At 38.2% G+C, this 23,380-nt stretch overlaps 1 protein-coding gene across 8 annotated transcripts in view; it reads left to right on the forward strand.

Annotated features, from left to right (window-relative positions):
* DCUN1D4 (DCN1, defective in cullin neddylation 1, domain containing 4) overlaps window positions 1-21,892 on the forward strand; it is a 66,781-nt gene extending 44,889 nt beyond the window's left edge. For 7 of the 8 annotated variants that reach the window (XM_005853157.2, XM_005853156.2, XM_014534520.1 and 4 more), the window contains exons 8-11: window positions 6,369-6,477; window positions 19,136-19,240; window positions 21,334-21,436; window positions 21,528-21,892. In XM_005853157.2, the coding sequence (XP_005853219.1) occupies window positions 6,369-6,477; window positions 19,136-19,240; window positions 21,334-21,436; window positions 21,528-21,583 (373 nt within the window). In that variant the 3' untranslated portion in view covers window positions 21,584-21,892. The remainder of the gene's footprint in view (window positions 1-6,368; window positions 6,478-19,135; window positions 19,241-21,333; window positions 21,437-21,527) is intronic. The other variant, XM_014534511.1, reaches the window with a different exon arrangement.
* Window positions 21,893-23,380: the final 1,488 nt, after the last annotated feature.

Below are 23,380 nucleotides of genomic sequence, written 5' to 3' on the forward strand. Positions count from 1 at the left end.
CATAGGTAATTAAAAATTTTCTAATAGCCACATTAAAAAAGTGTAAAAAGAAACAGGTAAAATTAATTTTAATATATTTTATTTAACCCAAATTATTATCATTCCAGCATGTAATAAATAGTTTAAAAATCAATGAACTATTTTGAATTAGCTGCATTTCAAGTGCTCAGTAGCCACATGTGTCTAGTGCAGCCGTGGGCAAACTACGGCCCGCGGGCTGGATCCGGCCTGTTTGAAATGAATAAAACTAAAAAAAAAAAAAAAAGACCGTACCCTTTTATGTAATGATGTTTACTTTGAATTTATATTAGTTCACACAAACACTCCATCCATGCTTTTGTTCCAGCCCTCCGGTCCAGTTTAAGAACCCATTGTGGCCCTCGAGTCAAAAAGTTTGCCCACCCCTGGTCTAGTGGCTACTGGATTGAACAGCCCAGGGGTAGAGCTTAAACAGCAAAGGCTTATTAGAATCTGGTTTATAGTTAGTGAGAAAAAATTGAGAAAAGTGTAACTTATAAGTAAAAATGTTTGATATCTTCTATTTTATATATTCTGTGTTAGCTTAGGGCAAAATTGGAACTTCATTACTCTAGTGATTAAAAAATAGTAATAATAAAGATTCTGTGTGTGTTACCTGGCCCAGAATAAGAAAAAAGTCAGTGGTTTTATGTGTTCCCTTTGTGCTTATGTGTGTGTGTGGTGTGTGTCTGTGGATGTATATGTGTGTGTTTGCTGAGAGTTTCATTCAAGAAAACATAAATTGTATTCTATGTTATGCATTGAAGGATACAGTTGAGGTGGATGACTAAACATTTCAAACGGCTGGAAGATATATAGCTGTGATCTAGAATAACTTCTCTTTTCCTTTTCACTTTAACTGGGAATAAGATTTCAGTTTTTATTAGATTAAAATTGGAGTTGAAGTGGTTTTATTTAAATAATTTTGGAATTTTTGTCAACTTTTAGTATCATTGTCTATTTGTTATTGATAATAATGCTTATTTGTTTTGCACTTTAGTAGTTTATGAAGCCTTATCACTGTTTTCCCATGGCTTTGGGGACAGTTCAGGCTTGAGCCTTGTGCACTTTACAAATAAGGAAACTGAGGCTCAGAGGGAATACGTGATTTGTGAAAGTAAGTGGCAGAGATGGGAAGAAAACCCAATACTTCTGATTCTGAAGTCACATTCTTCTTCTAACAACTGTTGGCTGATGGCAAATGAGTTTTAGGTAAAAGCCAAATCACCTTTTTACAAATACACTTTCCTGTCAGCATATTCTAGAATTTTAGGGTTAAGTCTCTGAAATCTCTAAAATTGTGTTGTCATGTTGGCAAACTACTTATGATTTTAAGCCTTTAACTCTTTCATTGTTTTCCTCGCTGCCTTTCTTCGTGGCTTTCTGAATAGAGTACGTGGTGGCTGCTCATTTGTCCTTTTTTATTTTTTTGAAATATATTTTTATTGATTTCGGAGAGGAAAGGAGAGGGAGAGATAGAAACACCAATGATGACAGAGAATGATTGATCGGCTGCCTCCTGCACTGGGGTTCGAGCCCACAACCCGGGCATGTGCCCTGATTGGGAGTCGAACCGTGACCTCCTGGTTCATCATAGGTCGCTCAACCACTAAGCCACTCTGGCCAGTTTCATTTCTTTTAAGAGAGTATAATATTTATTTTTTATATAGCTTTAGATTCTTTTTTACATTTGTCTTTACAAAAGAATATTGCACGATGCCAGCCAGGCCTTGCCCATGTGTTTTGAAGGCCTCACCACCTGGGAAGTGAAATATGCAGTTCCTGGAAGAGGCCTACGTGTATGTTGGGGGTGGGGAGCACTTCACAGGCTTTTTGTTGAGGACTCTGCTTGGTGGCAGGTGGGTTCCTATAAAATGCAGTGTGTCGTTTCAAGCCTGATCCTCTAAGGGTGCTGAGGAATCTGCTTTCTTTTTGTGATATAAAACTCTTGAGACTGGTTTTCTCATCAGTGAGGTGGAGATAATTACTCAGAATAATCTGTAAGGTTCTTTGTAGTTCAAAAATAGACCAATTTCATGTTTTAAGAACCCCTCTCCCTCCTCCTTCCAGCCTCCCTAGATTTATTATTTGTTCAGCAAATATTTGAATGATAGTGATGTGCCAAGCACAGTATTCTAGGTTCTGGAGAAACAAAACCCATGAACAAGACAAAGCCCATTCAGGGTTGGGGCTTAGAAGCAATGTTCAGGCAAAAGTAATAAGGTTAGTTCTCTTTATGCTACTTGAATTAACTAAATAAGTTCTGTATTTGTAAGGTGTGCACACTCAGTAAATAAAAAAACTCAAGCCAATCATTTATATGCTCTAAATGGAAACTTTTAGATTCAAACTGGATTTAAAGTATGTATATGATAAAATATATAGTCACATATATAATATATATATATATATAGTGTCTATATACTAGTATAATTTGATATAAATGCTTTTAAAAAAATTGTTGCTGTACAGTGGAAGTGTGCTAGAAATAACTCATGGGTTTTGGAACCAGATAGTTTTGAATCAGTTCAGCTACTTCCTGGGTGTCTGGTAGCATTTCTAAAACCAGGAAAGTGAAGTGATGAAATGTGGCATACACTTGGGCACTCAGAAACTAGCCTTGACTCATCTCCTTGACGCTGTGTAGACAGAGTTGTGGGTGTGGCCTCTCTGGTTGGGAAGAAGTGTCCCCACGCTCCCTAGGCCATTCTCAGTCAGGGAAGACACAGCTCTTGTTTTAATTGATGGTTTATTTTCTGCCTTGTTCCAACATGCATTAAGGCTACTGCTGATGAATTAAGCTTTATAGTACTGATTTTCAACCGGTGTGCCACAAGAATTTTGAAAACATGCAATAGATATTTAGCCAGAGGCACTGACCTCTTTTCCCTTTGATTATCAAATTTAAAAATGACAACAACCAACAACAATAGCTGCCCGTTGTGAATGAATCAAAATTATACTTAATTTTTTAGTCAGATTGGGAAAATATATAGTTTTTGGCATGCCACAGAATTTTAGTCATTAGTTTACATGTGCTGTGAGATGCGAAAGGTTGAAAATTGCTGTTTTGTAAGGATGTTTAAGCTAAAAACGAAGTGTGTTAGTGTGGTAGCTAACTGCATAGACCTGATGGTGGGTTGGGAAAATATCTTTGGGTTGACTGAGTGAAGGGGTGAAGGCCTTTTCCACGAAATGGGAGAGAACTTCCTTTGATTTTATAACTTTTGAGGATTATTGTCTTGATTTATGTTTACTCCGAATGTGTTTGTGGCAGTGAAACTCAAGAAATGATCCCACTGTATGTGTATATTTTGTTTGGTAGCAGTGTGGCACTGTCACTCTGCAGCATCTGTGTTTTCTTGTGCGTGGTTCACAGAAAGGGATTGAAGATGTGGCTGCTTCCTGAAAAAGCTCTGCTGGTTGCTTACTTGCTAAGCCTGTTTCTTCACAGGCCCTTTGTAAGAGCTGACAGTTCTGCTAATGATCTTGTTGAGTGGCCACTAGATGGCAACCTCTGGTGACTCAGTGGCCTGGTGACTCAGTGGCCTGCTTCCCAAGTGGTTAGTCCAGAGGGTCTGCCTGACAAAGTCCTTTTTAAAGCAGATTAAATTCTTTGTTGAGAATATCATCTCTAACCCAGGTAACTATCCTTTATAGATATATAAAATTGAAATGTTACTTTGGGCATTTTGTGCTGTACACTCTAGACAAGATCTCTGGTCTTTGAAACACAGGGACATCTTTTGCCAGAGTGTTGGACTCACGCCCAGGCAGGCTGCAGAACTTGACATTTTGCCTTGCAGTTCTACCCAAAGACTCGGAGCTTCTTTATTTCCTTTTAACTGTGTAGCAGTTATCTAAATGAGTGCTTCCTGTCCTTGAATCTGTTGAAACAAACAACTGTTCCTCTTCCCATTGAGCATGACTGAACTAAATCACCCATCAAAATCTGGCCAATTTCCTGTGGCTTTGATACTTAACTTTCCTTTCCACTGAAGAGCAGGGACCTCGCTCGACCTTATATGTTTTGGAGTTAGCATTGACCCTTCTCATATTATTAATATTATTTATTTATATACATGGTAATAAAAAAACCATACTGTAGAGTGCCCAATGCGAAGTGAGCTCTGCTCCCACTTACTGCTTTCTTGTGTATCCCGTCCTTTTATCCTCTATTGTCTCTCAGTTGGGTTCTGGCCCTACATCTCAAATTAGGCTATCAGTTCTCCCCCTTTCTTCCAGAGTGAGCCTTTCAAAATGCAAGCCTGATCCTGGTCTCTCCCATGGCAGGAGGTGGCTTCCATTGGCTCTAGGACTCAATTAAAAAATAAACACTGTGGGCCACAGAAACTCTTTATGGTCTGGTCCCATCTCCCTTTCATCTTGTACCACTTCCCCTCTTATTCTACCTAGTCTACTTAACAATGGTTTTCTTTTCGTCTTTGGTCTTTGGACTTTCTACACTCCCTTCTACCACTAGGCCTTTGCACATGCTGTTCTTTTTATCTGGAAAGCCATTCTCTCCAAAAACATTGAGTTTCTTCTTTTAGCTCTCAATTTACATGTTAGTTCCTTAAAGAAGCCATTTCTGACTTCTAAAATAGTTATATATATATACACACACACACACACACACACACACACACGTATATATATATTCTTTTAGTTTTCAAACATTAGCAAGAAATAAAGAACATTCTGTTTTGTTGTAGACTCACAAATGAAATATTTACTTTCATTTTTGGCTTTTAGATATTTTGTCTCAGTAGATCATGAGGACTTTTTTTATATTTAGCTTTCACAAATGTATTGCTAAAAATAGATCAGTGTGTTCTATTATGAACTATATTTTCATTTATAAAGTATTTACAATATTTCATTGATAATACTTGTCATGTGTATGGTCTATACTTAGTAGTAGATAAAAGCTCTACAGAGAAACAGGGAAATGCAGCTTTGAAAAGCTTGAATATTGCCGGTGAAAGTAGGGACTTTTTGGTTCTCATTTTTTAAGAGCTAGATATTATAAACAGAAAATCAGTTTGTAAAAATAACCAATTAGTGTACTTCCTTAGAAAAAGTAAACAATGTGTCACTTTCCTGTAAAAATAGGTTATCACCACCAGGGCTTTCTGGAGAAATAGCTGATTTCAAGTCTAAAGTAGGGAAAGTACAAAGTGAGCTGAATATCTTGTGCCAGAAAGTGAGGATGTACTGACAGACTGATGGGGGCATGTCAGAAGGACACTGGAGCAGCTTGAAGGGGCCATAGCTCAAATGAGAACAGTTTGTTCATCAAAAAGGATAAAGACAGTAATAGCTTATAACACTGAATGAAAAGCAAAAATTCCTTAACTCACAAAAAATAAGAAAGGTGTTGAGTAGAGCTCTTCTTTTGAGAAGAATTCGAGCCATAAGTATAAAAGCATGATAGAATTGTAAAAATCACCAATTTGGACCTTCAAATGTAGAATCAATTCAACCAGCTATCATCAATGGATGGCAAAACCACCAAGTGAAGGTTTTTGAGGAACAGGATTCAGAGTCTTAAGATATACCACAAACTGTGTACTATTTCAGAGGGAAAAGTGTCTTTACCTGAGGAATCTAGTGGACACCACTTTATCCAAATGAATCAGCTCAGTGTCACCAGTGATGGAGCAGAGTGACGTGTCAGCCTCCTCCTGGGCTGCACCAGGGAGGACATCATGTGTAGTGTTCTTATCATACATGCTTGACCTAAATACAGCTATAGGGAAATTACCTGACAAATTGAGATTCTATAAAACAACTAGTCTGATCTCTTCAGAATGACATTTTCAAGAACGACAGCAAAAAGGCAGGACACCCTTCCATAGACTAAGGAGATATGACAACTAAAAGCAATGCATGAGTCTTAATTGGATCCTGATTGAAAGAAAGCCACAGCTATAAAGAAAATTGGGGGAACAATTGGGAAATTGACAATGTGGGTTATATATTAGCTAAGAAAGTTAACATTGATAGGATATTAAGTGTGATGATGGTATTTAAGTGTTTAGGGTGTCATTTTGTTGATAACTTGCTTTCAAATGGTTCAGAAAAAAGTGTGTGTATGTGAGAGAGAGCACAAGTGGGAGTGTTTATTGTGAACCGGGGGGATGGGTATATGGGTGCTTATTAACTGTTCTTTCATCTTTCCTGTACAGTTGAAATTTTTAAAAATAAAAAGTGTAGGAAAAATAGGTCATTGTGGATGTGTCCCAACTCCGGAGTTTTTATTCTGTCTTTTGGTATTGTGTTTTTATATTACTGCCCCAATTAAGAAAAAACTCAGGTTATAATTTGCCTTTATTCTGTTTTTCTAGATGTGATACAACAGAAAAACTCAGAAATACTTTGGATTACTTAAGATCATTATTAAATGATTCTACAAACTTTAAACTTATTTACAGATATGCGTTTGACTTTGCACGGGTGAGTTCTCTGGAGCCCATCCAGATGTTTCCCTCTCCTCCCTCCCCCTTCTGATTGCCTTTTGAGGATTGTTTTACATACTACATCTAAGAAGTTAAGTATATTACTCCCAGGACGCTAGTTACAGTTTCTTTCTACATGTACACTTTCTATACTAACTGATTCTGAGCAAAAATATAGTATGTTAGCACAAAGCTGTAGTGGCAGACCTTGAATGGCTCTTTCCATTGTCTTAGGCGTAATTTGTAAATGGGCATGTAATAGATAATAGACACAGTTCTAAGTATCTCTTAGATAAGCTTGGAAAAGCTCTTCTCATGAAACAACAAACCTTCACCCATTGAGTTTATTGGAATGAGCTAATTAGATCTAATCTATTTTTACTTTGGGTGCTATATTGTTTTAGAAATTACTTGACTTTTTAAAAAAAAATTTAAACCTAACCTAATTTCAATGAACATTTTCAAACGTAATTTCTAATCATTTTGAAAAGTGATCATATTGTTACATAGTCCATCAGGTTCAAGTATGTGACAGTGGTTCTATTGGTATGAAATAAGGTTTTATTTTTCAGCCTGATAACCTTAGGTAGAATTCTGGGTCACTAGTTAGCATTGTGTTCATTCACACACAATTCACAGCTCATACAACTATACTTTATTTAAGGATGGTGTTTTCTGTTATGTTTGTGTGTTCAGTGGATTCAGGTGACTAGGCTTTCTTGATTGATTACTTTTTTGTTTTTTGTTTTTTTTGTATTTGTAGTTAATCCTCATCTGAGGATATTTTTCCCATTGTTGTTGTTTTTTTTAGAGAGGGGGGAGAAGGGGGAGAAAATAAGAGAAACATTGATGTGAGACACATTGATTGGTTGTCTCTCACAGGCACCCCAGCTGGGGCCAGGGATCAAACCTGCAATCCAGGTATGTGCCCTTGACTGGAATCAAACCCCCACCTTTAATTGCAGAACCTGTGCTCTAACCACTGAGCACATGGGCCAGGGCTGATTACATTTTTAAATGAATTTTTTATTAAAGCAGAAAACTCAGTTTAAAAAAATGATTTTCCCCCCTACCGCCATGCTGATTTTTTCACATTTTACCTGCTTTGACATTGCCGATTCAACACAAAAGATTTATTCGGTGGTGAATTCTGGTGCATCTACAATAATACTTTAGTAGTTTCCTGTGGTGTCTTCACTTGTGAATTTTTGCATTTATTGCAACTTTCAAGTAAAATGACAATATGCATAAAAATTCTTGTCAGAAATTATATGGTAAAAGTCAGCTATAATGTTTTACTGAATAGCATTTGTATATAGAAGTGGCTTGCCACCAGATACTTTTAGAATAGATGCATAGTTTCTAGGATTAAATTTTTTTTACATGAGATTTTATTTTCCTTCCATAGTCAGCTGTTTCTTATTGTATAGGTCAAAATTTGTTTAGAAGCTTTACACCTAGAATATAGGGCTTATTTTCTAACTTCCCTGTTTGGGGGTCAAATTCTTCCACATGTCCACTGCTTTAGACCCACGTTCCACTTTATTCCTCCCTGGCTTCCCATCCCATCCTCAATCAGTCTCTGGGCCCATCTCCTGAGGGCTCCTTTGGTTGCCTCTTCCTTGGTACTTCTCCTACAGCCTCACTGGTTGAGGCCCTTGTTACTCCTTGCCTGCACTGCTACGCTAGCCTTATTTCACGTTCTTCTCATCCAGCATTCACATCAGGAGGGTGTCATTCATCTTCCTTCAGCCCAGGGTTTCTCGGCCACCCTCCAGCTCACCGAAGCCTTCAGTACCTTCCCTCTGCCTTTGTGTCGCCTAGTGCTTCACCATGGGGTGGTGCAGTTGCTCCCACAGCACTCTGCGTGATAGACAGGGATTCTCTCAGTCTACTTCACAGAGGAGGAAAGTGGGCTTCAGAGAATGGAGAGATGGGACTATGGTCCCATTATTAATCAACAGTAGACCCAGGACTCACACCCAAGGTCTGGCTTCAAGTCCAGTCTGCAGGTCACTCCAGGTCCTTAACAGTCCAGTCCCAAGCTTCCTCTCTTAGGCGATGCCTGCGTTGTAGTGAAGTTGAATTAGCTGCTTGTTCGCTGAACCTGCCACCTGCCTTTTGGCCTTTCTGCTTTCTGTTTTTTGTCCCACTGCACCTCTGGCTAGAGCCCTATTTGTACTCACTCAGCCCTCTGTATTGTGAGGCTTCTAAGCCCAAGCCACATGCTTCCCCCCTCACACAGCCTTGCCTGCTTCTCCTTGCACTGGAGGGATCGGTGCATTCACTTATGTGGCATTTCTGTCTCCTCTGTCTAGCTTGGCTTTGGAGTTTAGGTAAAGGCCTTAATTTTAATTTTATCTGCCAAATTAAGGGACTATCCCCAGGAACAGCCAGCAAGATTCTTTGCTTTTAAGGAGAGGATCAGTAAATATCAGTGAATTAAGCTGCTTTATGTAATGATGAATAACAGCCACTGTTCAGCTAAATTATGCTATGAGATAAATTTGTTACTGAATCCCTTTTTTGATTTGTTTAGCTCTAGCTCGCATGTTTGGAGACACTGTATTTTCATTTGCATTTGGTTAAAATAGTTTCCCCTGTGACTTTTTTTTTTTTTTTTTTACTCTGGTTATTTCGAAGCATGTTGTTTATGTTCTTTTCCAAGTTTTTAGGATTTTCCAAGTAATCTTTTTTATTATTGATATCTAGTTTAATTCTATTGTGGTAAGAAAGCATGCCCTGTATAATTTAAGTCCACTTAAGTGTATGGAGGCTTGATTTATAGTCCAGAATGTGGTCTGCTGTGATGAATGTTTAATGTGGACCAGACAAGAAGGAATAGTCTCTGCTGCTCGGCGGAGCGTGTCATAGACATCAGTTAGGTCAGGTTGGTGGGTAGTGTTGCGCAGTCTTCTATATCCTTATTGATTTTGCCTACTCGTTCTATCAATTACTGAGAGGGGAATGTTGAACTCTCCAACTATAATATTTCTCCTGTCACTTATACCATTATTTTTTGTTTCATGTATTTTGAAGCTCAGATATTAGGTAGAGATACACTTAGTATTATTGTGTCTTCTTGAAGAATTGGCCCATTCTGAAATGTCTCTATCTCTGGTATTATCTGTTCTGAAGTCTATAGCCACTCTAGCTTTCTTTTGTTTAAGCTTGCAAGATATGTCTTTTTTCATCCTTTTACTTCTAACCTGTTTGTGTCTTTATATTTAAAGTGGACTTCTTATAGATAGCATACAGTTGGGTTTGTCTGACAATATCTGTCTTGGGATGCTTAAACCATTTACATTTAATGTGATTTATGGTATGGTTAAGTTTATATCTCCTATCTTGCTATTTCTACCCCCCCCCCCCACACACACACACACATTTATCCCATATGGTTTTTGTTCCTTTTTTCCTCTTTTCATGATTTCTTTTGGATTGAGGTTTTTTTTTATGATTTCCTTTTATTTCCACTATTGCCTTGTTAGCTATATATTTCTCTGTTTCATTTTTCTTGTGGCTGCTATAGGCTTTACAGTATGTATCTTTAAATTTTCAGAAGTTTTCTGCAAATAATAATTTACCACCTCATGTATAATGCAAGAACCTTTGCAGCAGTATGCTTTCATTTTGCTCTCCCATATTTTTGCTGTTATTGTCATACATTTTACTTATACCTATGCTATAAATCTGACAATATATTATATTAGTCTATTTAGGCTATCCTAACAAATACCAGGGAGTGAGTAGTTTATAAACAACAGAAATTTATTTCTCACAGTTCTTGGAGGCTGGGAAGTCTAAGACAGATTAGATGTCTGGTGAGAGCCAGCTGGCTGTAACCTTACAATATTGCAAGGGAGGAGGGATCTCTCCCGGGTCTCTTTTATAAGAGCACTAATCACATTCTTGAGGGTGGAGCCTAATTAGCTCCCCAAGGCCTCACCTAATACTATCACTTGCGGGGGTTAGGGTTTTAACATGAATTTCTTTTTTAAAAAAAAATATATTTTTATTGATTTCAGAGAGGAAGGGGGAAGTAGAGAGAGATAGAAGCATCAATGATGAGAGAGAATCATTGATTGGCTACCTTTTGCACGCCCCCTACTGGGGATCGGGATCGAGCCGCAACCTGGGCATGTGCAATTGACCAGAATCGAACCCGGGACCCTTCAGTCCGCAGACCGACGCTCTATCCACTGAACCAAACCAGTTAGGGCTTAACATGAATTTCTTATACATAGCATATAATTAAGTCTGTCTGACAATATCTGTCTTGGGATGCTTAAACCATTTACATTTAATGTAATTTATGGTATGGTTAAGTTTATATATCCTATCTTGCTACCCCCCTCCCCATTGGTCCCAAACATTTAGACCATAGCATATATTGTATTATCATTTTGGTAAAAATGTCTTTTATATTTACCCAAATATATATCAGTCTGTGCTCTCCATTTCTTTTGTAGAGATAATAGATTTCTATCTGATATCATTTGCCTTCTGCCTAAAAAATTTTCCTTAACATTTCTCATAGTACAGATCTGATGATGAATTCTCTAAGCTTTTATTTTTCCCTTCAATTTAGAAAAGTACTTCTCTGGATTAAAGATTCTAGGTTGATGGACTAGTCTTTCAGTACCTTAATGATATTGCTCTATTGTCTTCTGTCTTGGGTCGCTTCTGATGATAAGCCTAGTGTTGTTCATTATTCCTTTGAACAGAACGTCTTGTTTTCTGACTGCTTTTATTCTCTTCACTGCTTTTCCCAAGCTGATTACAATGTGCGTTGGCATAATTTTCTTTATGTTTATTCTGGTTAAGGCTTGTTGAGGTTTTTTTTAATCTGTGGGCTTGTAGTTTGTATTAAATTGGGAAATTTTTCAGCTGTTATTTCTTTTCTTTTTAAAAAATATTTTTATTGATTTCAGAGATAGAAACATCAATGATGAGAAAATCATTGATTGTCTACCTCCTGCCACACCCCCTACTGGGGATCTAGCCCACAACACAGGCATGTGCCCTTGACCGGAATCAAACCTGGGACCCTTTAGTCCACATGCCGAAGCTCTGTATCTACTGAGCCAAACCAGCTAGGGCCAGTTGTTACTTCTTTCAATATATTTTCTGTTCTTGCTCTGCTCTAGTTATACCTATGTTAGATGCTTGATATTGTCCCACAGGCCTCTGATGCCATGTTCAGTTTTTTTTTCAGGTTTTTCTCCCTTTTTGTTTCTTTAGTAGTTTTGATTACCATGTTTTCTAATATTTTTTAAAAATCTTTACATGCCTTCTAATATTAATATTTTCTTCTGTAGTGTCTAATCTGCTGTTAATCCTAACCAGTATATTTTTCATTTCAGATACTGTTATTTTTCATCTCTAGAAGTTCCATTTGGGTCTCTTTTTGTATGTTCCATTTCTCTCTTCATCATGACAATATTTTCTTCCTCCTGGAACATCCAGAACATATTTATTACAAGTGTATTAACAACTTTGTCTTCAGGTTCCATCATCCCTGCCATTTCTGGGTCTCTTTCTATTGGTTAATTTTTATCTTGGACATGAGTCATATTTTATAGCTTCTTTGCTTTCCTAGAGGTTTTTTATTTTGATTGGATGTTGGATATGATAAATGATTTGTCTTTTTTCATTCTTTTAAATAGTGTTGGATTTAACTTTTTTTCTGGTATATAGTTAAGTTCCATGGAATCTGTTTGTTTCTTTGAAAGGGCTGGTTAAGGAAGATTGAGCCCCACTCGGAAAGCAGTGCCCTTTTGAGGATTCTGCTGCTCAAGGCCCTGGATTAGGAGATCTTTCCACTCTGGCTTGTGGAAATACAGACTGTCCACAGCCCTGTGGGAGCTCTGGGAAATCTTGCTCACTCTTTTGCAGTGGTCTTTCCCCAGACTCAGATTGGGGAGACACTGCAGAGCTCCGGGTTTCTCTCTGTGCAGCTCCCACTTGGCTGGTATTTTGAACCACAGATTGTAGTCACCCTTGTCCCCTCAGACTCTGTCTTTTCCAACTCAGCAAGGTTGCCGGGCTGGGTTTGGGTTCCCCCTTCATGTCTGTGGCCTGGAGACCACCTCCACACAGTAAGCTGGTATCACTGTAGGGCTTACCTTATCTTTCCTTTTTCTCAGGGGTCACAGTCCTGTGCTGCCTGTTGTCCACTCTGTGAAGTGAAAAGGGAAATCTAGTTCCTCTAACTCCATCTTGGTTAGAAGCAGAACTCAGCTTTTTATCCCTCAAATCTCTTTTCTACAAAAATGAGTCCTAAAGGTGGTAACTAATAACATAACAGATCTTTGAAAATCAAACTTGTAATGGAAATGAAACTTTCTGATAGTTCACTATCCTAAATATTGTCTGTTGGAAATAACAATGGCATATGTTAAATATTACGCTTTAATATACCAGGAAAGAAACTATAGTACAATACCAGAATATGATAAAATGACCCCTTTAACATCTCCACCCAGATTGTAGTTCTAAGGGTGTGATCATTTTTTCTTCGCCTTCAAATTTTATAGCCAATTAAAAATAGTATTTGGCTATCAAGTTATATTCTTTTTCTCCTAATATATTTTGACTTGCATTTATTTATAGTGTTATGGATATCATAGACTCTTGAAACTTTGTAGCTAACAGAAACCATAAGAAGTCATCTGGTCTAGTCTTGTCATTATGCAGATGAATAAACAGAGCCAGAGTGGAGGGGACAACATGGCCCGAGCTCTGTCCTTGAGGTGCAGGCCAGTGTCCTCTGCACAGAACCCACCTCACCTTCCCTGACTCACAGCTGTCCCCATCCTATGGGATCTTGTTAAGAGGAAGATGGTGGGATATAAATTCCAGGGCTGAAATGGCCAGTTCTCTCATTCAAGTGGAATTTTGTCTCAGTATATTCATGCATAGGGTTTTTCCTCCCAATATAATTTTTATTTATTATGTAAATAAATATTGTTGTATGAATTCATTTAACTAAAACAGCCATTTTTTTCTTGATTCTCCTTTTTGAAAGGACCTGGAGAGTTTTAAGAATGGGCAAAGAGAATGATATAAAAGACTAAATACAGTATTTTTTTGTTGATCTGGGGATAATTGTTAAATATCAGTTAAATTTGATTTGTTTACATTCTCTGTGTTAGAGGCAGGGTACTATGCTGAAGTCCCGGAGAGAGTTGAGACTTGGAATTTTGAAAAGGATAAATGCTGGGCTGATAGCAGCAGCATCTTGGCCCGGCCAAGAGTAGACACCATGAATTTATAGTGATGCTGCTCTTGGATTCTGTTCTAATGATGTGGTCCAGCTCGATGCAGACAGGAGAGGATAATGGGATGGACTGAGAGGGAGAAGTGTGTGGGTGGAGGGCAGAGGTGAGTTGAGAGGAGCCCTCCTAGAGTGATTGAGAGGGGTCCAGATGAAACGAGGAAGTGACGTTAGGAGAAGCTGAGAGGTGGAGAGAAGGAGGACTTCAAGGTGAGCAAGAGGAGAATGGGAGACTTCTGTGGTTGCAGGGAGTCTGCTTTCTCCTTGAAACAAAGCTTTAGGAAGAAGCTGTAAACAGGGCTTTCTGGAGGCAGAACTCGGCCATCCCTTGGTGCGCTCACTTCTCTAGCACTAGGTACTAGTGCTGCTTCTGTTTCCTGTCTCTGAGGAGGTGTTTCTAGAAGATGGAAGAGCATACTAAAGTTAATGAATTTTCTTTCTTTAAGTAAAACAATAGCTTAGTCATTTCAATTTAAGCTAAAGTGATCGTGGCTGTTACTCATATAATTTGCTAAGGAAAATCTGCTGGGTCTTCTGTTCATCAGAGAATTCTGCCTGACTCTAACCTCAGTCTGTTATGACTATTTTGATTCACATCCTCTTCTAATTTGAGTCAGTTTCTCACTTCTTCACTACACCACACACACAGCTCTCTACTTTTTTCTCATATTTTTAGTTGGAAATTACAAAGGAAAGAAAAAGTAGGTTAGGTGAAGACAAGAGTAGGGAATATGGTCATCTGATCCCAGGTCTGTTACCCTAAAAACCTTGGCAGTTTTATCTTTAAGATTACTCTTTTTTATAATGTATGTAAAGGTTGAGTCACTATGTTGTACAACTGAAACTAATACAATATTGTGTGTTAATTATACCTCAATTAAAAAATTACTCTTAGTTATTACAGACACAGATTTGCTCAGCAATTACTTATAAAGCTAATTGGACTGTGTGTGTTTATATTTAAATCTCTTTTTCCTCATCACTTCTCAGGGAAGCAAGGTGGTCCACAATGAAGGTTTGGAATGAGACTTCCAGGTTCAAGTCCCAGCTCTACCACTTACTGTCATTTTAACCCCCTTCCCTCAGTTTTCTTATTTATAAATCGGGGCTAATAATAATGCCTATCCTAAAAGGGTTGTTGTATTAAATGAATTTAAGTATAAGGCACTTGGAACAATTTCTGGCTCAGATTAAATTCTCAATAAAAGTTAACCATAGAATTAGAAATAGTTGTTCAAATTATTACTCACTAACATTACTTAGGTGCCTGCACAAAATCTCATTATTTTCCAAAAGTAATGCTTAGTAATAGAATCTCTACCAAATAAAATCATGAGGAAAGACTGTGCCCATTGGCAGATTTTTTTTTTCTTTTGTTAAGGAAATAGTTAAGCTTAATTAATTACCTTGCAAACAGTGTATCTGTAAATAATGCTGGGTACGTTCTAAGAGCGTAATTATGTAGATTCATTTTTCCCAGTGGGATGATACTCTTGGTTTTTATAACTTGTGTGGTTTTTTAAAATGTATATTAAAAAGGAAGAAACCCAGCTCTCATTAAAAAAACTGATTTAGCTCTAGCCGGTTTGGCTCCGTGGATAGAGCATCAGCCTGTGGACTGAAGGGTCCAGGGTTTGATTCTGGTCAAGGACACATGCCTGGGTTGTGGGCTCGATCCCCAGTCCTGTGGACTGGGTCCAGGGTTTGATTCTGGTCAAGGACACATGCCTGGGTTGTGGGCTCGATCCCCAGTGTGGGGTGTGCAGGAGGCAGCCAATCAATAATTGTCTCTCATCATTGATATTTCCCTCTCCCTTCCACTCTGAAGTCAATAAAAAATATGTTTTTAAAAAATTAAAAAAACTGATTTACTAAATTTTCCATTTTATAAACTGAATCACATTATTTAAGATTCAAGATAGAGCTCTCTATTTTTACCTGTGTTTGTTGACTTAGGGAGCTGTGTTTAAGGAGAACTGGATTTTCGCTATTTTTTGTAATCCCTGTGGTCTCAGATGGAATTCTGTGATGTATGTCATAGGTCTTCATTTTAGTTCTTTTGATTTCACATATCAATTTCTTACTTGGTTGCCACTGTGAATCATGGTCGCTTATATGTTTTTTGGTTTTTTTTTTAGTACAACTAATTCTTGAAAATCTTAGGAATGTTTTTCCTGTTGAAGATTTTTTTTTCCTAATGATTTTAATCATTAAATGTCCCCCTTTTCACATACAGGTCTTAAGCTATCAAAGCTTTGTGAAAATTGAAAATAGGTCATCTGAAATAGTTGGGGGCCTCTGAATAGCATATCTGGATACCTAGATGGTTAGAGGTTCATTTTTATAATATTTACATTTGCATACATACAGTTACCTATTTGTTCATTTATTGTTTCTTAAGTCATTCGCACCATTTAAAGAAAAAATGCTTAGTTTTCACATATCATAGGAAGACTTATACTGGAATAGCCTTACATAAACAAAGGCAGTAAATTTTTTTTTCATATTAGAACTTCAAATCAGACCTTAGTAAAACGTCATTATTCTGTACACTAGCTACTACTAGTCTTTAGCTGGCAGAGTGCATTTATTCCATATACAACACATAACTTCTTAGAATATTCAGAGTAGGATCCTTTGGTTTTATAGCTGTACCACTGAGAGGCCTGATCTCATATGTAAATTAAAATTTATGAAATACATACCAGCACATCTGGAGTCAAGAGATGGACAGGGAGAAAAGTTCCATTTCTTCTTTGACCTTGATGGGCTTGCTGGGGATGCTGATTGACTCTTGACAGCCTGTCTCAAGGTTCTTTCTGCTTAGACTGACCTGGGAGTAGGCGCCTGCCCGCGGGGTCAGTGTTGCAGTACACTGCTGCGATTTCTTTTGAGGAGCTTCTAGATGGCTTTGCTGTACTCTTTGAATGAGTTATGGTGATTATCATTTTTTAAATGCCCTGCTTCATAGCATTGTGGGAGATTCATGTAACTTTTCATTGGGAACTCCTTGGCAGAGAATGCCATTAGGGTCATTGCTGTCAGAGAACCCCCGGGCGTGTCTCCATGTTGATGTTCAGTAGCTTTTTGTTGTGGGGTCTCTCGACTATGTTGTTCCTAGGAATTTTGAGTGTTTCCAATTATGGACTTTTGCAGGTAGCCTCCAATCTACCCACCGGCAACGTTGGTTACCGGCGAGTTGCCACTGTTCAGATCTTGAGTGCATCCATAATATCTCTCTCTTATTTGCTAGGCAGAAGATGGTGGTAGTGATTGAGAGCTGCTGGCTGGCACCCTTGCAGAGCAGGAGTGAGTGAGTGCTGTTCAGCTTCCGGTCCTGTGAGTCTGATGCCTTTCTCCCTGTCTGGGCATCACTGCCAACCAAACATACATCGAAGTCCTTCATGATCATCAGTTTGTCAGATGATTATATTGTTGCAGAGTCTTGTCCAGGTCTTTTGTATCTTTTTTTTCTTTTTGTCATCTTGGTGTATGTCCATTGTGATGGGGACATAGGCGTTGATGATGTGGGGGAAAAGGCACAATATGTGTCATGGCAAGACCAGTGATTTTAGATTTAGTGAATGATTACAAACTTTTCCAAGGGAAAACTTCTCCCAAGCACCAGTGCTGTCAGCCTGGTGCTGCATGGGCTGTTGTTCAACAGGTGAACTTCGGCCCACTCCTGTGGTGCCACGTGTGTTTTCAGCAGTGCACTCATTTTTCATGCGGATTGCTTCACAGTATGGTGTGCTGTTGCCATCTGCTACACCTGTGTTACAGGGTAAGAGGAAGTTTGCATTTCTTGCACAGTGTGTCACAGAAGTAGAAGCCTTTGCAGTGCAATAAACCAATGAGGCTTGATTGGCAAAAGGTGGACAGTCTCTAGAGCACCTTTTCTCTTGTCCTCCTCTCCATCAGGACTAAGTACTATGGTCCTGAGCAGGATGCTGTGCATGGCCAAAGGACAGGCAGAGAACGCTGTGGAAAGGACGCCCCACCTGTTTGCATTGAACTGTGGAATTGGGGCACCCCCACTGTCACCAGGCTTAAGTTGTGTGCCTGGAACAGAGAAGGGTGATGTGGAGCCATCTTTCCTGGTCTGTTGGTGAGGGGCATTATGTTGTATGCCTGGGACCAAAGGACAGACCTATCGCACATCTTCCCGTATCTTCATCTATCGTGTTTGCTGTTGTTGAATGAGGCCTTACATTTGCTGTATTGTTTAAGTCCTTCACTTTTAAATTCAGTGTCAAGGCCAGAAATTCTCTGTGTACTAAAGAGTACTTCACTGCTAGAGTCCTTGAATTAGTGCTGTATTTTATCGGGAGATATGTGTGGCTGCACATGTTGCTGACAGTGATGGTCACTGTGTCAGCCCTTAATTTGGTGTGAACATTTAGATGGGATAGCCAGGAGCTTTCTCCCGTTGTAGAAAAGTACTTTTGCAAATTTCCACTGAAGTGAGACACGGCCTGGAAGCTAGCTTTGGATATATGTAAGGCTTATGGCCCCAGGTCCTCTGTCCATTTACATAGAAACGCCCCACCTGTAGTGCTGTAATGAAAATGTGTAAGAAAGTGGAGAATGAGAAATTAGGATCCTTAATGGCAAGTATAAGTGGAATGAGCTTCACGTGCCCATTTCAGGTTTATGTACTACTTTTTTTCTGGTTTCTTTATGAAATGTTGTCTTTCCCTTGGTTGCTAGTTAGGGGTATTCTGCTAGGAGAGTTCACGTCCAACAAATCCAAGGTAAGAAGGACTGTAGTAGACAATTTTCTCCCAGAGTGAGTGGATGAATACACCCCCTTAGTTGGAGGGAAGCTCCACAGCCCCAACCTTTATTGTGAGCTGCATTTAATTCCAATGCTTTTTAGGTACAAGGAAAACATTTACCAACAAAATAAATTATTGGAAAAATGTTATTAAGGAAACCTGATTCCTAAGCATGGAAGTTTAAACCTTTAGTTAAATTAAACATTTAGTTAAATTATGGGCTTTGTTTGAGGTGAGCAATTATGATTTTGGTAATTATCGTAAATGTCAAACAGCAAGTGATTATAGATTTTTATTTATCCTATGAAATAATTGTAGATACTGTTACTACCTAACTAATTGATTTTTGCATTAGAGTGATCATTTCAGTTGACATGAGTCTTTTCACAGTATGTTTCTATAGTACCAGAGTGAGCAAGCCTTCCATTGTTTGATGCCTCCCCTCCCGCACCTCAGTCATGACCCAGGGATTCTATGGTGTATGATAAATGGTCAATGAGCTGTTCACTAATGTCTTGTTGACGTGAAATAGAAATTTGGATTATTGGAATTTATTATTTGGGGCATCTGGCTCATCCTTGTTTTTGTTTGTTAAACAGGAAAAGGACCAGCGCAGCCTAGACATTAACACTGCCAAGTGCATGTTGGGACTGTTATTAGGAAAAATCTGGCCCCTTTTTCCAGTTTTTCACCAATTCTTAGAGGTACCAAATTGTTATTTTATGGAATGTATTTTTGCTTGCTTAGAATTACCAAGTGTACTTTATTTAACCATTTTATGTAATTTTCTTGTTTGTTATACTTTCTGCCTATAGGAATTATGGTGACATAACTGCTGTCAATCAGCAACGACCTGTTCTCTCTGCGGGTGTCTGTGTGAATTTATTGTGTTGCATCGCTCCCGGTACAGATGCATCAGAAACAGCTACTGCTCTGTCCTTTGCTTCTCTCTTGTCCCCATTTTAAAAGCTTTACTTTTGTTTAGATTTCCTGTTCTTTATAACAATAGTAAAACAAGATTTACTTTCCTTTGTGGCTTTAGGTGAATTTCCACTTTTATTAAGCAAAGATTAAAAAATAAGCATCAGCCTTTTTGTTAAAAGAAGTATGTAATGTAGTCGTCTTTACTCTTATCTCCAAGTAACTTGGGGACCAGGAATTAGATTGAGTGTTAGGCAAACTGACAAAATCTCCTTCAGTTTAATTTTTCTTCACATTTGTATTAGAAATGATCCAGCACTGTACCCCGTCATTGTTCAGTTGCTTTAAGGGTGAATAATAAATACCTTTGAGCTGCTGGTTATGAGGAGCTGGTTTGGATGTAATGTAATACGGTAGGAGTTTGAAGTACATGAGATGGAGGTTTGAGTTACTAGGGATGTCATATAGATAGCATCCTTCTTGTCCTCCAGCCCCAACCCCCTTCCCTTTTCTTCTTTGCCCCAAACCCCTTTTTAAAATGTCCTCTGCTTGAAAGGATGAAGGTGTTGAGTCTTTGAGGAAATCCTGGGTCTTATCCTGACTGGCTTCACTCTTGAAATAATCTTTCTTACAACTTACTTTATGTAATTGTCTGGAAAAGCTTCCAACTGATACGATTCTTTGAGGACTGTTATTTAAAAATTGCTTGTAACATTACTAACTGGAACTCCTCAAGAAAGGTATAAAAACTAGTTTTAATGTAAGAAGTATTTGTTTACATGACAGTTCACACTACAAGTGATCTGTTCTAATTTCTCTGCCAATCCCGTGAAGTGTTAGCTTTATTTGGAAAATGAGTAGAAACAGGTTCTTGCTCTCAGAGAGTTTAGCGGAATTAGCCTGAGTGCCTGAGTGTGACGGGTCCTTTAGCCCTAGGACCTTGCCTGAAGCCAGTTTGACTTTGCAGTTCCAGGAGCTCCACCAGCTGGTTCTTGCTTTTAGGTGCCTAGAAAGTGAAACTTGTAGTCTGCTTTGTTCTCTTATTAGTTTGCATTTTTCTTTTAAAAGGAGACAGTAATCCTTTCATTTTCAGCTGTTCTTGTGTTTGCATCCTAAAAACTATTGGATCAACTCTTTGCTTTTTGTCTGCTTGTATTGTTTTCCAGTGTTTCTGATATTAGTGGTTAAGATTAAAAAATTGTTGGATCTAGCTTTTATTTTCAAATGTTTACACATGAACACTATATTTTAAAATACACATATGGCATATTTCTTGTCTAAGAGGAATAGGAATCTACTCCATGGCTATTCTGATTACTTTTATGACCAGATTGAAGTTTTGACTTATTAGAACAGTCATTTCTTCAGTGGCTAGAGCAACTAGTCTGAGACCTCCTCATCGACTGCTGTGTGTACTTGAGCTCAGAGCTTGACACAGTGCATCCTTGTCATATCAGGGCTCATTCATGGAGCTACGCTTTATTTAGCACTTCCTGTGTGCCAAGTATGAATGAAGGGCTTTACGTAAGTTACCTAAATTATCTCTTAATCTTTGCAACACCTCTATGAAGGAAGTGTTACTCCCATTTTATGTAAAAGGGCCTTTGCAGTCTAGAAATTTCACTTCTAGGTTTATAAAATTGTGTGTCTTTGATGTGCTTGTCATTTGTGTTGGGCCCCATAATATTTTTGTAATGAAAGTTGTCATCTTAAATTCTACTCCTGCTCTCTCTCACCGTCCTCCTAGACTGGTACTTAACAACCCAATGGAAAAAGAGTTAACCTTTATGAACTGTATCAAGTTGATTCATCAGCAATTGACACCGTCCCATTTGTTAATTATGTCAGTAATTCCTATTCCTTTTCCCTCCATCAGCAATCAAAATATAAAGTTATTAACAAAGACCAGTGGTGCAATGTGCTAGAGTTTAGCAGAACAATTAACCTTGACCTCAGCAACTACGACGAAGATGGCGCATGTAAGTACCAGCACTGGGTGTCCTCTCACTCTTCACATCGTGGCACATTCGCGCGTCCTTCTCAGCTGTCTTGTTTTCTCTTTTTCTCCAGGGCCAGTTTTGTTGGACGAGTTTGTGGAGTGGTATAAAGACAAGCAGATGTCCTAGGACTTTATGCATAGCAGCGCGAGAGTCACTGTTACCACAGTTATGTCAACCATTAGCCATAAATTGCTGTTTGTATCAAAGCGCATGCTGCTTTTCTTGCACTGTCTCCCTTTTGCAGGGACGTTTTGGTGTTTGCTATTGAATGGGCCAGCTCTGCCTGCTGTGTAGCATTATTCTCTTGGAAGGCTGCTTTTGCAGTTTGTATTTACACTACAGATTGGTGAATTTGCCAACGTCCTCACTGTGATGATGTGTATATTGCTGTTTAAATTTTGTATATGTGTATAAAAAGAAAAAGCTTCACCTAGAGATTATTTCTGCAAAAATGTATTGTAAAAATAATTTTTGTGGCATATTTCTAGTCCCTTTTTTCAAATGAACCAATTATACTTTACTTGGTCTCAAATGTAGCATTTCAAAAAACAGAAGAATTTTACCATAAGTAAACGTTGCCAGAATTCACCTTATTGTTCAAGAGGCCAACTTTTGGAAGGAGGTGGGAGTTCTAACTTTGCAGAGGCATATGCCAAATGTAATTGGTTTACCTGGATATTAGCATTTTTAAATGATGAAGCTATAATTATTTGAACATACAGACATGTACCAACCATGTCACCAATCATTTCCACCATGCAAGGTATAGGTTTTTCTTTTCTAATGTTAAAAAGCTGTAGTACTTTGAATATAGGTACAAATGAATAAATTAACAGTGCACCTTTTTTTTTTTTTTAAAAAAAATAAAATAGTTCTGAACTCTTGTAAACTTGCTTTAGCAGATTTTTTTTTTTTTTTAAAAAAAATAAAATAGTTCTGAACTCTTGTAAACTTGCTTTAGCAGATTTTTTTTTTTTTTTAAAAAAAATAGAATAGTTCTGAACTCTTGTAAACTTGCTTTAGCAGATTTTTCTTTCTCTTTTGCATTCTTCTTGGCAGTGTTTGGTCTGCTCATGCTTTCTATGCCATTCTAAGTGAAGTTGGTTTTGCCTCCTCCATGGAAACCCAGTGGTTTACTGGCATTTGATAATTGCAGAGCAGTTTTAGTTATGGCTTGAATTTTTAGTTAAGCTTTCATGGTGTCTAATTTTCTAGTGTTTTTTGAAAAAGAACTCTATTATAAGTGAGAGGGTTTTGTTTTCCTTTTTGTTTCTTTCATGCTAGGCTTTTCCTGGCAGAATGTCCATTGCAGGCAGTGGATAGGAAACCACCAGCATTGCGCTAACTGTTACCCGGTAGGACCTTCCCCGGAGAGGCCGCTCATCGTTACCTGGGTCATTTGTACAGAAAGGTGATAGCCATTATTTATGTGGGTGAGGAACTTGTAAACAGGATGGAACTTTTAGGTTTGTGTTTTATGTTTTTTATTTCCCTCCCCTTGCCTTACCCTTTAGGAACTGTGTAGATAACATGTTTTCCCCTCAACTATCTGGTGCTATTGAATGACTAATTTAGTCCCTAAAGTTTTGTGAAAACAAAAAAAGTCTAATGATTTAAACCAAGTAAAAAGCTAATGGTGCATTTGAACCAGTGAATGCTACTGTGTGAGCAAGATTCATGATTGAACATGTCATGATTAGAAGAGGCTTGGATTATTTCAAAATCTGGCTGAAAAATCTTTTGGATTAAATGTGAACCTTTAAATGGCATTCAATGAGAGAAGCACACAGACAATGCTACTCTTAACCACTATTTCACAGTTTCTTTGCAAACAGTGTTCAGATTTTCATATTATTTTTTTTTTCTCTAACTGAACCACCAAAGACAGAAATTTGTATGTATATACAGTGTGTGCACATACAC

The sequence above is a fragment of the Myotis brandtii genome, unplaced genomic scaffold (assembly GCF_000412655.1).
Source record: "Myotis brandtii unplaced genomic scaffold, ASM41265v1 scaffold10, whole genome shotgun sequence".
Taxonomy (NCBI): domain Eukaryota; kingdom Metazoa; phylum Chordata; class Mammalia; order Chiroptera; family Vespertilionidae; genus Myotis; species Myotis brandtii.